Raw genomic sequence first — 13332 nt, 5'->3', positions numbered from 1 at the left:
CTATAACCAAAGCAAATCCCCCCCCCCATTCCCCTTGTAATTCTCACACTGTCAACAGATGTAGACACGAAGCTTCAAGTACATTTCTTACACAACGACTGCAGTAACAATAATATCTACGGAAGAGATTAAATTTTCTTAGTTAACATGGAACATCAAAAGAATTTACAAGTGATTGAAAATTTCTATTGTTTTATTCATTATAAACATATGGTGAATTAATATTTTACTTATAGTTACAAATGCCTACTTTATTGGTTGAAGCAAAAAACAAGAAAAAAAAAAGTTTGACTCGAATGAGAATTGAACCCGGGACCCTTTTGTACTTGAGTCGCTGATTTTTCTCACTCTGCCACGCCGTCACTTTATAAGTTTGCGCGTCGTACGATATATGCGTCGAGTAGAAAACTTTAAGACGGTTTTTCTCCGTTATTTTTGCCCATTGCGGTCTCTCAGTTTGTAATATTAACTCTTTAAATGTGCACTACTACCTCGCAAAAAATGGTCCCGAAGTTCACTTACCAAAGTGTGCCTTCTCCTTGTTAGTCGATCGGGTACTGGTGATTCCTGATCATAAATGGAAATGTAAAGTGAAATATTCAGAAAAGTTGAACCCAGTGGCGGATCTAGAAAGAAAAGCTGGGGGGACCGGCCAGAACCCAGACTATGATAGGTATATCATGAGTTTACTATAAACTTTCAAAAATACATAAATAATAGCTTAAATTATTTTTGTCACAAAAAATAACTGTGGGACCTACCACCCACCCCCATCCCCGATCCGGGTTAGATCAGGCACTGGCTGGACCAATGAAAATCGTATAAAAATAAACAAATAAATGGTACAGACAGAGTAAACCTTAAAAAATTACACATTTTAGACATAGTGTAATTGTACTAGTTGAGTTACTTTCTCTTTAGCTACGAAGGTCGTACCTAGTGGTGTGAGGTGGAAAATTTTCTTCTATATTTTTCCGGAATATTTTCCGTTCTTAACAAATATCAATGATCAAGTAACAGTTCCTCAGTATTCATAAAATTGGTTGAATTCATGTACAGAAATGTTAAAAAGTGAAAGATCGTTTAAAGAATCTGAAAATTTTCATGGCTCAGACAATTTTCAGTACTATGTTGGAACAAGTGAAACAATTTTTCATGAATCGAAATATTTTCTGTCTTATATGGAAAAATTGAAGAACTTTTTATAAGTCGGAAAATTTTCATAATTTTGAAGCAAAAAGTAAAACAAGTTTTTGTGAATCGGAAAGTTTTATTGGTCTGTAGAAACAAGTGTAAGGAATTTTCATAGATAGGAAAATTTTCATCACGATGTAGAAACAAGTGGAAAAAAACTTTTCATAAGCCGGACAATTTTGGATATTATGTATAGTGATGTTTTTTGGAAAATTTTCCACTATATTTAACAGTACATTCAGCTACAAAATTGAATTTCTGTAGAGGAAAGTTAGTCAGCAACAAATTATAATTTTCCAATTAGCTTACGGGAACCGGAAAATTTTCTAATATTTCAAGTTGGGAAGTGAAATTTTACACAGTGTTTCTCTCTCTCTCTCTCTTCATCTGCGAGCTCCTTCGTTGCTAAGCGGTTAGCATACGCGCCTTTGGCATGGAATACCTTGCTTCGATTCCCAGCAGGAGCTCATCTAGTTCGGATTTCACGTTAATCAGTTGGTTCCGTCTTATATAGTCTCGCTGCTGAAAGGGACGTTAAACTCAAAATCAACTCAATTCAACTTCTCTCTCTCTCTCTCTCTCTCTGTGTGTATGCAAGTGCAGAGAACATACATTGAGTTCGTACAGTACAAATATCCCATTCTATTATTTAAAATTTCAATTTATTAAAAGTCATGAACACATTCCGATTCATAAAAACATACTCCACTTATTCCTACATCGTTGTTTAGCCGTAAAATTTATTGGTAATAAATATTGTCTTTAAAATTTTTATGAAGTGAAAATCTAACGATTCTTCATTTCAAGAATGTTTCAAAAACTTCAATGCGTTCTTCCCTCAGAATCCACCTTTGATCTTACAATATTAGATTTCGTCAGTTTAATACCCATAAGATGGTTTTCTCATAGCTTTACTACTTTTATAGATTTACATACTGCAACATTTATAAATAAGTAGATATAATATAAAGTACCTACTGTAAATTTTTGACTAGCAAATTCCAGTTTAAGTAACTCATGAAAGCAAATACTGACCATTTTCTAGAAATAAACATTTGTTTATTCATATATTCATTCAGAAGAGAAAGTGAAATATAACTAATAAGGAAGCTGATTTGTGTAGTTGTTCTTCCAATAAAATAAAATAACCATAAAAAGCTGCACTATTAGCGCTGCGTTCTAAAAGCAAGTAATTTTATTTTAATTTACAAAATAAAAAAACATTTCTTTTATATATATATATGTACTTGTTCTATCGAATCGTCATTATTTCGAATACATTTTTATACATAATAATGGTAGTTTTACAATACAAATATCTGCTCTAAGATGTTGATTATACAAAATTCCAATACTGATATTATGACGTACGAGTGTTAAACACAATAAAATAATTTTCTGAAGATTATGAAGATTATTTTCTGTTACAAAAATAATCTTCATAAGGAACTTTTATGTAGTTATTTCATTACATAGGCAGGCCTACATGTGAAGAAATAGTGGATTTTTTTTTGTTGTTTCTGAAATTGATATATTCACAAAGTTTATTTTCAATTCTTGTTATATTTTAAATATTGGAATGAGATATTTGTTCTCTACAAACTCGATGTATGTTCCCTGCACTTTACACACACACACACACACACACACACACACACACACAGAGAGAGAGAGAGAGAGACTGTATATTTTTACTTCCCAGATTGAAATATTAGAAAATTTTCTGGTTTCCGAAAGCTAATTGGAAAATAATAATTTGCTGCTGTCTAACTTTCCTCTACAGGAATTGAATTTTATAGCTGAATGTGCTGTTAAATATAGTGGAAAATTTTCCAAAAAACATCACTATACATAATATCCAAAATTGTCCGGATTATGAAAAGTGTTTTCACTTGTTTCTACATCGTGATGAAAATTTTCCGATTCACAGAAACTTGTTTTACTTTTTGCTTCAAAATGATGAAAATTTTCCGACTCAAAAAGTTCTTCAATTTTTCCATACAAGACAAAATATTTCGATTCATGAAAAATTGTTTCACTTGTTCCTACATAGTACTGAAAATTGTCTCAAACATGAAAATTTTCAGATTCTTTAAACGATCTTTCAGTTTTTAACATTCCTATATATGATTTCAATCAATTTTATTAATACTGAGGAACTGTTACTTGATCACTGATATTTGTTAAGAACGGAAAATATTCCGGAAAAATATAGAAGAAAATTTTCCACCGCACATCACGGCTAAATAACGATGTAGGAATAAGTGGAGTATGTTTTTATGAATCGGAAAATTTTCCGGAAAATTTTCATCACTGGTCGTACCGCATTATAGTGTACGCAGAGAGAACAATCGAGCGCATTTAAAAGGAAGTTCCGTAGATTTCGGCTAGAGGCGGCTTTGCTGGCATTGCTCCTGCCACGGTAGGAGAACTGCAATCGTAGAAAATCCGTGTTGTGGTAAAGACTTTTCAAACTGTGTAGTATCCCAACATAACGAGATATTTATTAAACGAGATAAACATGATTTTCTGTATCCAAACGTGGCAACGGAATTCACACTTGGTTTCCGTCTACTTGTGGCTGTACGTATTGGTTCTGGTTGAGCAACAAATCTGTATGTAGCCTGCTATAGAATATCTTGTGTGTGATACAGAATCCTGCTAAATTTCGCCTCCCCAGATTTTGTAGACTAAAATCAACTCTTTTTCTCTCAGTGTATATTGTCTAATGTTAAGTATAGTAAAACCCGCAAACTACAAATTCGTAATGTTAAAAGAATGTTGTAATTTACAAAAGAATAATAGTCGTTCATTATCTCTTTATAGCATTTATATTTCCTATTTAAAGGCATAACTTCTTACGTCATAAATCACATGACTTTTGTTTTGAAATATGACATGCATTAATCAAGAATACCGAGAAGTTATCTTCTTTCCTTCTAATAGCTATAATGATTCACACTTTTATCATGAATGATCAGAATTTTTAATTTTAGTTTACGTAATAAAAATAATATCAATGAATAATTAGTGAAGGTTTGATAATAGTTTTTATTAGGTAACATTTTCCCTTTTCCTTATAGTTTGATCTTATTAAGATTTTATTTATGACATTAATTAACTGGATGTTTTATATTTATTTCAGATTCTCATTGGAGCTCATTTTAGGATCAAAAGATCCAATGTATCTCAGTCAAAAATTTTCTTGTAGGCCTTATATCTGGAGAACTAGATACAATATAGCCAAACCCAAACTATCACTTAACTCAGTATGATGTGCTTATTCCGTAGAAAATACGAAAACTATATTTAAGGGTCGTTCGCAAATTTTGTGGCCCCCTGATCCGAAAACTAATTATTAGCTAATATTGCAATGTTTTGATCCATTTTTAGGTTTCCTAAAATTCTTGTTTGAAAGAAGTCAGTGTCACACAAAATGGTTAATGAATGTTTATGAGCAGTAGCTCTCGAGAGTTCATAATAAAAAAATATACAGTGAAATATTAACATAGCTCAGTGGTGGATTTTTTTTTAATCTTCAGCACTAGGTAACCTGTTTTGTATGTGCATATCCTAAGTTTACAGTCTGGTGCCAATAAAAAATGGATTCATTGTAGAACTTTAGTTTCATCATCTGAACGGACACATTTATGCTAAAGAAATCTCAAATACGATAGCACTTCTTCTGATCGAATTCAGAAAAGTTTGAAAAAAATGTTAATTTATGGCATTATATTATTATTTTATTACATTATTATTTTTCATGTAAAAATCTTAAATGATGTTCTAACTAAAGCTATCTTCAACATTAAATATAACCAAATTGGACCACAAAAAGCATCTGATCCACGTAGCAATAAAATGTTTATATGAAAGTAGAATTTAAACGTATACAACACTTCAGTGTTATTCTGCAGAAAGTTGTTGATAAGGAATAATTCTTGGAACTATAATAAAATTATATATATACCGTATAAAACAACAGTACGTCAGTTTTATATACTACAAAAATACTTGACAGGACTATGAAACGACATAGAGAAAGAATTATCATAATGTAAGTCACATGAAAGCACTACCAGTCTTAAAACTGTCATTTGGATTTCTAGTGCATGTGAGAAAAATCGAACTTATGATGCTAAAAGTGACTTCAAAGTTAAGTGAAAATTAGCTAAAACAAAATATTGACAAAATAACGTTCATTTGTGCGAAATATAAACAGATTATCTTACCACAGCTTGTAGGTCTTTCAGTCTGTCTTTGGTCATTCCACAGAAGTTGAAATTAACACAGCGAGTTTAACACAAAACAATGCCACGAAGTAAAGACTGTGTTGTTATCTGTAGAAACGTTTGCTCTAATCTCAGTTTACGTCACAAAAAGCATGAAAAAAGGAGAAAAAAAGAAACCTGTGGGTGATATCAGCTGCGAGGTAAAACGTAACACACCCTGATTAAAAGGTAGAAATCCCGCACAAAACGTTGGTATTCTCATCTAGTTAAGAGGGAAAAAAATCCTTCTAATGTTGTAGTTTTATGCAAAATTTGGGACACTTTTGCATCGGCAAGAAGAACTAATATTTTGAACTCACAAAGGGATTCTACATCTCAATATCTTTCTTTGCTGTAAAGTACAGCAGCTGTTCGTTGGAAAAAGCTTATGGCATTGTGTATACTGCGTGAGCACCGGAACAGATTAAATTGATGGGTGGCTTTGTTGATTGTAAATTGGTCTTATGCACAACGTCATAAACGTCCTTTACTATTACAACTCTCTATATAACAACTACTGCTGTGCAGCAGGTACAGAAGAATGTATTCTATAGTTTATAGCAAGAAACAAACCTCAGGAAGAAGTGTGAATTTGAACTGGAATGTCAATATAGTTTGTCATTCTTTATACTGTATATGTAATTTATTCATAAATAGCAAAACAATCATAAGGACAAGCGTATTGAATTACATTTTTGAATATAAGTTAAAATTTCGTTTTTACAATTTTACGAGAGACGTTTTTACTCTTCAAATGTAGCCAATCGAACAACAGCTCTCTACCAGTATGTGCTTATTCTGATGTACAGGAACGAAATCTTAATCATTTCAAATTTTCTAAATTTACACAAGTTGTAAATAATTATTACAGGGCAGGCCCTAGGCAATTTGACCCCCGCTCCTGTGCAATGAGATCATTTGCCACTCCCTTTCTCCAGGAAGAACAAATTTTAAAAGCTACGATTTTAAATATGCTGTCCCACCATGAACAATGAAAGATAGCGGAAGGGCACTCGCACTCAGAAAGACCTAAACACTACGAATAAATCTCGTCTGTTTTTTCTTTAAATAATAGTCTATGTTAGTGAAAGATAAACACACCTGCAGAGGAAAGACGTACCATCATTTCCCATAACTATGGTCCAGATTTTGCATATATTTGGTCATATCTTTTCTAATATTTGCCGCAGAAGTGCATAATTTTGGCTTTGGGTAGTCTATACCTTTCGCTAATAAAATAATTTATTGTCGTTAAACTAAGCACTCGACGTTCACATTTATGAAAGAAAATATGGTGGTATATAGTTATGTTCTGAGTTGCACAACAATGGTCCATGAATAGATTCTGGTGTGGAAGGCAATGTTGGGAGGTAATTTACATGAAAATGAAAATCTACAGAATAGAAAATTTATTAAAAAGAAAATAAAAGTGTTAAAGTACAAAGTTTTTAATAAAACGGTACCGTAAATTATCAAATAGTACCATTTATAATATCACTGATGTTTTAACATTAACACTGCGGTACTACACTAAAGAAAGCACCAGTACCATTACAGGTTAAAACTAATTCAATTCAAAGTACTGTGCCATACCTCTGTCAAGTTCTTTCACTTTGAAAAGTCCTCAGGAAGAGGAAATTTGCTGGGGTGGAGTAATGTTAATGATTATATCACTAGGGGATAATGTATCTTCTTGTTGTGGCCATTTCCAGTACGAGCCAGCTTTTTCCATACAAGAAACAACAGCCCCTGTCTCCCTTGTTTCCTTTACAATGCCTGGCCATAGCCTACTGTCATAAGACACAATAACATACACACCCTCTTGCAAGTCAACGCCATTGCAATTGGAGTTTCATGGCTAAAGATGTTGGTAGTGAAGTCGTCTTCGTCTTCATGTAACATAGATACATTTGTATCTGTATCTGAATCTGAAAGAGTTAAACGTGAGAGTTCCGGCTCGTCATCTTCACTGTGTGAAGATTCAAATTCTTTTGAAACTCGTCTGCGCTTCACTTTCATCTTACTTTTAGAAAGCTTCCGTTTTGGTGCTTGAGATCCACTTGTGGAAGGCTGTTCTGCTGCAATATTTCCCAAATCTTGAAACTCATCTATTGACATGCTTCTACCAGGTTCAACATGTAGTTGTCTCTTCCGGGTAGTACCGGTACATTTTTTGAACGCTAACGCATTGGTATCATCATTATTAGCACTGGTACTGGTGTCGTTTCCATAACGCATTTTCTCTAAACGTTGTAAGAAAACGGTTGATACAAGAGAGGAAGTTTTGTTTCTTTCAGGATCAGATGATGGCAATCTATCTAGCACTACGTTCCTGTTCAGTGGATATATTCCAGTTTTGCGAAACCCAGACTGTAGGTTAACTGCTACTCGATCATGAAGCATTTCCATCAGCTTACGCAAAAGGTTCGGAAAAAATAGCTTTCGAAAGGGTTCCTTGTTTCTGTCCTTCACCAGTTGCCTTCCAATCGTGTAAAATTTTTCTTCAAGCTACCTTCATGGGTCTAAAATAGGCTACATCCAGAGGTTGCGTGAGGTGAGTTGAGTTTGGTGGCAACGAAATGAATTAAATATTGTGTTGTTTACACGCATTGAGCACACGGACATTAATTTGTGATGATACGTTGTCACAAATTACAACCTTTTTTCCGGTTAGATCCTTTAATGTTGGTAACATTATTGTGAAGAACCAATCCTCAAAAACTACTGAATCAAACCAACCGCTTCGTGTTCTGTTATATCTAGCCCCTGGAGGACCACTTTCAATCCACTGATCATATATTCTTTCCGCTCTGAAGTTTACATAAGGAGGACAGATTTCTCCTTTGGCATTTCCGCACATCATAATGGAAACTGAAGCTTTCGTGGAATTGAGGACAAGTTCAGGATACTTACGTCCTCTTTTCGTAATAACTTTGAGCTTTCCTGGATCGTCTACTAAGTTTGTTTCGTCAAAGTTCCAAATATGAGTTGGAATATCTTTCAGCTCTTCAGTCAAGTTGTCAAAAAAATCATTGATGACATTGGTGCTGACTGATGCTCGCAACTTCTTGATATTTGTAATGAACCGCACAGATAATTCTGCATTATGCCGCTGTATAAAACATTCCGACCAGCGTTTTCCAAGTAAGTTGTTTTTAAACCTTGGCTCCATTTTACCAGATGAATAAAAATAAGCTTTAACAATAAAACGAAGATCTAATGAAGTTATTGGAAATCCAAACGTAGACAATGCAACAGTGTGATCAACAAAAGATTGTTCTTAATCTGGGGTAAACACACAAGTACGTCCAAGCAAGGCTACACAGTTGTCTCGTAAAGATTTCATCTTTAAAATTATGGAACTACGAGGTATTTTCTAGAAAGTTGAGGCCTGCCGTGGTGTCATTCTCTTTTCTTTAATTGCTTTAATGCAATATTCTAATGTGTCAGGCGAATAAGGAAAATACGGTCGCCTGCCAATTATCCGTCTTTTTTTCCTTTTTCGTAGCCATTTCTGTGAAAACAATACGAAAACGACTTTTTAGAATCTTGTTGCGTATATAATAACTGGTACTGGTGCATTTCCTACAGCAAGCACTGAACTTTACTTCTGCATAGTAGACTTATAGTCAGTAGCAGATCTAGAAGATAAAAAATGGGGAGAGGAGCTGCCACACACAAAGGGTAATTAAATTACTATTTCCATGTAAAATAAGCAATCAATTTGCTTCTTGGCATTTAATAATTTAGTAATTTTCAATAAAACTGATAAGTCGGAACCCCGGGCCCTAGCCTGGATCCGCCACTGCCTATAGTCAATGAAATAGACCTAGGGTTGAACTAAGAAATAAAGGTGCAAACCAAATGGGATACATCTATGATCCACATTGTAATAACACGCTACCACATTTCACAGATTAGAATTCCCAACTATGGTCCACGAAAATTGTGGTACATTGTTGGGATTCAAGTTGAAGAGTTTTGTTTACTAGCCTACTACACAGAAACAATATAATTTCCTTCAGTAGTTTATATCTAGTTTTACTGTAGACATAAGACAGTTCTTAAAATAATAACTTTCATGCGTATCCTACTTACCAGTTTTATCCACCGAAACTTACTTTCCACACTTTTGTGCACGAGGCAGTTATTGTTATTTTCATCACATCACGTCTCCCAGGCAAATAAAACCCGCGCGTTCAAACCAACTATATTGCCCTATTGCACCATCTATTGGATGTTCTTTCCGATGCCTAGCTTAACTCCCGGCAGGAAACCGTACTAGCTATTGCTAATGACGTCATGAGAGTTGTCTTGGACCATAGTTGGGTGCCTGGACTATATTTATGGGAAATGACGGTACTCCCTTTTATAGAATTCAGTCTTGAACTTCAATTTCAATACATCAGTTTGCAATTCCAGTTCAACTAGCTTTTTGATCTTCTTTTCTTGATTTTCCGTCTACATCTGTTTTTTTTTTTTTTTTTTTTTTTTTTTAACTTATTTCCATCTTCAATGATCAGGAACTTGTTTGTGACGAAGACAAGACTAGTTTTCATATCAAAACTGTGATAAATAACTAAATGGAACAGGTGTTCGTTACTGTTCGAGAATTGAGTTCTTGTATTTGACAGCAATCAAGCAATTCATGCTGGGATTAATTTGACCATTTGCTTTAGCACTGTTCTGTGACCTTAAACTAATGCTACCTAAACATGATTTATGAGTGAAGTATTCAAATAGAAGGTCAGTTTAGTAAAATTAATTACCATGAAGTCTGTTTCCAACAAGAAATATTTGTTTTAAATAATATAGTTATGATAGATTTTGCCGCCCCTCTAAACTTGTCCAGTGCAAATGCACGTGTTGCACACCACAAATCCGTGTGGCCGGGAATTGAACTAGGTAGGGTAGACCGGGTACAATTGTAACAAATTTTACATTTTACTTTTTTTCTTACATGTTTATGATCCAATAAGACTGAAAATTACACAATATCTTAAGTGAACTTTTGTTGCTCTATTCATTTTTTTTTCATACATGACAATTTCTAATATTGAAAGTTAGGATGCATTTTATGACAGCATCTGTCTTGTTACAAACGTCCCCGTGCCCGGGTAAATTGCAACAGAGCTTTGGGACGATTGTAACATGATGCTTTTAATGAAAATTACAATATATATGGCATAGCAAAACAATACATATGGTTAAATAATACTGATACTACTAATAATGACTGATAGGTTTAACAACGGATGGGGACAACAAACTAAGAGTATGGACTACATCCTCAAATTTAAAAGTAGACCTTTTTAAAAATATACAATTTTCACACGTCAACTATACTAGATGCATGAATAATGAGGTACTTGTTACCGATACCGTGCCCCATGAAATTCGAAATAACTTTTATTCGGCCTAACTTAAACACGGACAAGCAAGCCAAGATTAAAATATGACGTAACATAAAAATTCATGTCAGTGGCGTAACAATGGCGTTTGGCGTCCCTAGGAAAAATCCTTAGTGGCGCCTCTGACAAATGAGTCTAAAAATTTATAGGCTATTTGAAGACATTACAAGGAAGGGGCATATTGAAACATTAGTATATTCTAACATAACATCGAAAAGCAGTGATCCGCAGCCAGCAAAGAAGAGACTTATTAGGAATTAGGTACAAATTTGAATAACACAAATAAGCCATTAGTAATACAAGTATACATTTTCCAAAACTCGTAATTTGCCATCTTAAAACAAATCTGAAATCGGGTTTATTTTCTGTTGGCCTCCAGGACTTTTTCGTGGTAAATCATCCGCAGCAGGATGATGTTCATCCTTCAGCCAAGAAATAACTAGCTCGTCTAGTTTGAGCTTGTCTAGCGGTGGGCCATTAACATTGATGAGCAACAAGTTAGACAATGTTTGAGCACTTAGTCTATTTCTAATATCAGTCATCTGTAAATTCATAAGGGGAAATCCCCGTTCCCACTCTGTCGTGGAAATTGATAATATTTCTACCCGACGTAGAAGTTTCTGCATCTCCTCATCGACAATCTGGTTGTTAGACTTAAGTCTGATAACGATTTTTCTCGGTCAGTTTTGAAATACTCAGGATCTCTCTATCCTCTATCACCATACAACATCTTTTCCATATCGACCATGTCAGTTGGCAATGTCTACTCATGGCGAACTGAAACTTCATCTACCATACCTTTGACAGGGGATCTTGAGCATAAGTTCCCTCACCTTCCCCCTAGAAAGCAAAAGGGAACGAGGTTCCGGGGAAGTGTTCAGAGGTGGCTGGGAATTTCCCCCTTCTTCCCCTTCAATTACCACACTACTGTTTGTCATGGGCCAAATTACGATGAATTTTAATTAAATTATCATAGTATAATTATTTCCTTGTTGAATTATCGATGCTTTTCAGTGGAAAAAGGAATGAAATTTGGGTCCCAAATCAAGGTAAGTAGACCAACGTAAAGGGAAAAAAGTGTAAAATTTTCCATATAATTATACATACAATCCAAACTTAAAATTCCGTTTAATTAAGCTTACAGTACACATTTTATGTCTATTTTTCTCACAACTTTATTGGTTGATTGCCCTGTGCTGTAAGCTCCCCAAGCCTAAACATAAGCTTCAGGAATTATTATAGTAGAAAGGAATGGATATATAAAGCGAAGCACTGTATTTTTTTCTGATTTTTTTCTTAACTAATATCGATCGTTTTTAATCATTTTTACAAACCAACTCACTACCAATTTTCCATATATAGAAAGTGCCCCCCCCCCCATAAAGGAGAATTTAAAAAAAAAAGTAGCGCACATTCTGTTTATTTTCAATAAGGAGTTAATACACTGAATTTCGGCTCCGTAAGTTTAACGGATTGCGAGATACTCATTTTTGGATCCTCACTATCTCCATAGGATATGTATTATAATGAAAGCAATATAACATTCCAGTTTGGATTAAGGCCTAACTATATACCAAAAGTCTATATTTCATTTGACTTTGTAATTTGGCCGTGATGATTAGGCACACATAGTTACATTCAATTTTGTATATAATAATTTATACATTACAGTGATTCAAAAATGTATTTTTTCCAGTAGTTAGCTCCTCTAGAACTCACAAGCCTCGAAAGCCAATTAGTAGTATAAGTCCTATTGTTATTATTATAATTACAAATATCAATATCCAAAAGTGCCTGAAGTTCTTTTCTTTTCAGTTAGATATAGCTACTCACCTCAGGTAAGTAGATAAATGGATAAATGGTAAGTAGACAAAATTTACCAATCTTCGGAATGCAGTGAGCAGAGTGAGTCGGTAGGTCAGACTGAGTCCGTGGGTCGCAGTGGGTCATGGTGAGCGGTGGGTCGCAGTGGGTCATGGTGAGTGGTGGGTCGCAGTGGGTCACGGTGGGTGGTGGGTCACAGTGGGTCACGGTAGGTGGTGGGCCACAGTGGGTCACATCCTGTTTACCCACGACCCACTGACCCACTCAGAAAACTTGACCCACTGACCCACCGACCTACTGACCTACTCCATCCCTGCTGTGCAATGAAACATTACATATTGTAAATATTGTATATACTATAAGATAGAGTTATGTTTCAGCTACAACACAAAACACTAATTCATTTGGTTGTGTCCTCTGATATCGAAAAAGGTAACAAATAAAAGAAGGTATTTGATTCATTTCACAATGAGCACACAAGATGGCACTTGTTTTTAAATCTTACTAGAAGTGCTCAGTTTTATCAAATGTTTATTTGTACGTGTAAAGTATTTTAAAGCAACGCTTTTATTACGAAATAGATATCATGTTTGACGGTTTCTACTGTTATGTTTCACATTATCTTTAAATAT

General features: G+C 34.5%; 2 protein-coding genes across 3 annotated transcripts in view; both read right to left on the bottom strand.

The window, feature by feature from the left end:
• Nucleotides 1–13332, bottom strand: part of LOC145694555 (phosphoenolpyruvate phosphomutase-like) — a 300696-nt gene that overhangs the window by 183970 nt on the left and 103394 nt on the right. The gene's annotated exons all lie outside the window — the stretch shown is intronic.
• LOC145694552 (syntaxin-1A-like) overlaps nt 1–13332 on the bottom strand; it is a 97867-nt gene that overhangs the window by 51308 nt on the left and 33227 nt on the right. Inside the window, exon 1 of one of the 2 annotated variants that reach the window (XM_081770873.1) lies at nt 5427–5517. The exons of the other annotated variant lie outside the window; for it this stretch is intronic. Coding sequence (XP_081626999.1) covers nt 5427–5462 — 36 coding nt within the window. The 5' untranslated portion in view covers nt 5463–5517. Of the gene's footprint in view, nt 1–5426; nt 5518–13332 lie in introns of those variants that run through there. 2 annotated transcript variants of the gene reach the window in all.

The sequence above is a fragment of the Thermobia domestica genome, chromosome 9, assembly GCF_964235325.1.
Source record: "Thermobia domestica chromosome 9, izTheDome1.hap1.1, whole genome shotgun sequence".
NCBI classification, from domain to species: Eukaryota; Metazoa; Arthropoda; class Insecta; order Zygentoma; family Lepismatidae; genus Thermobia; species Thermobia domestica.
The sequence above is the reverse complement of the archived record's forward strand: the minus strand, read 5'-3'. Positions and strand labels throughout refer to the sequence as shown.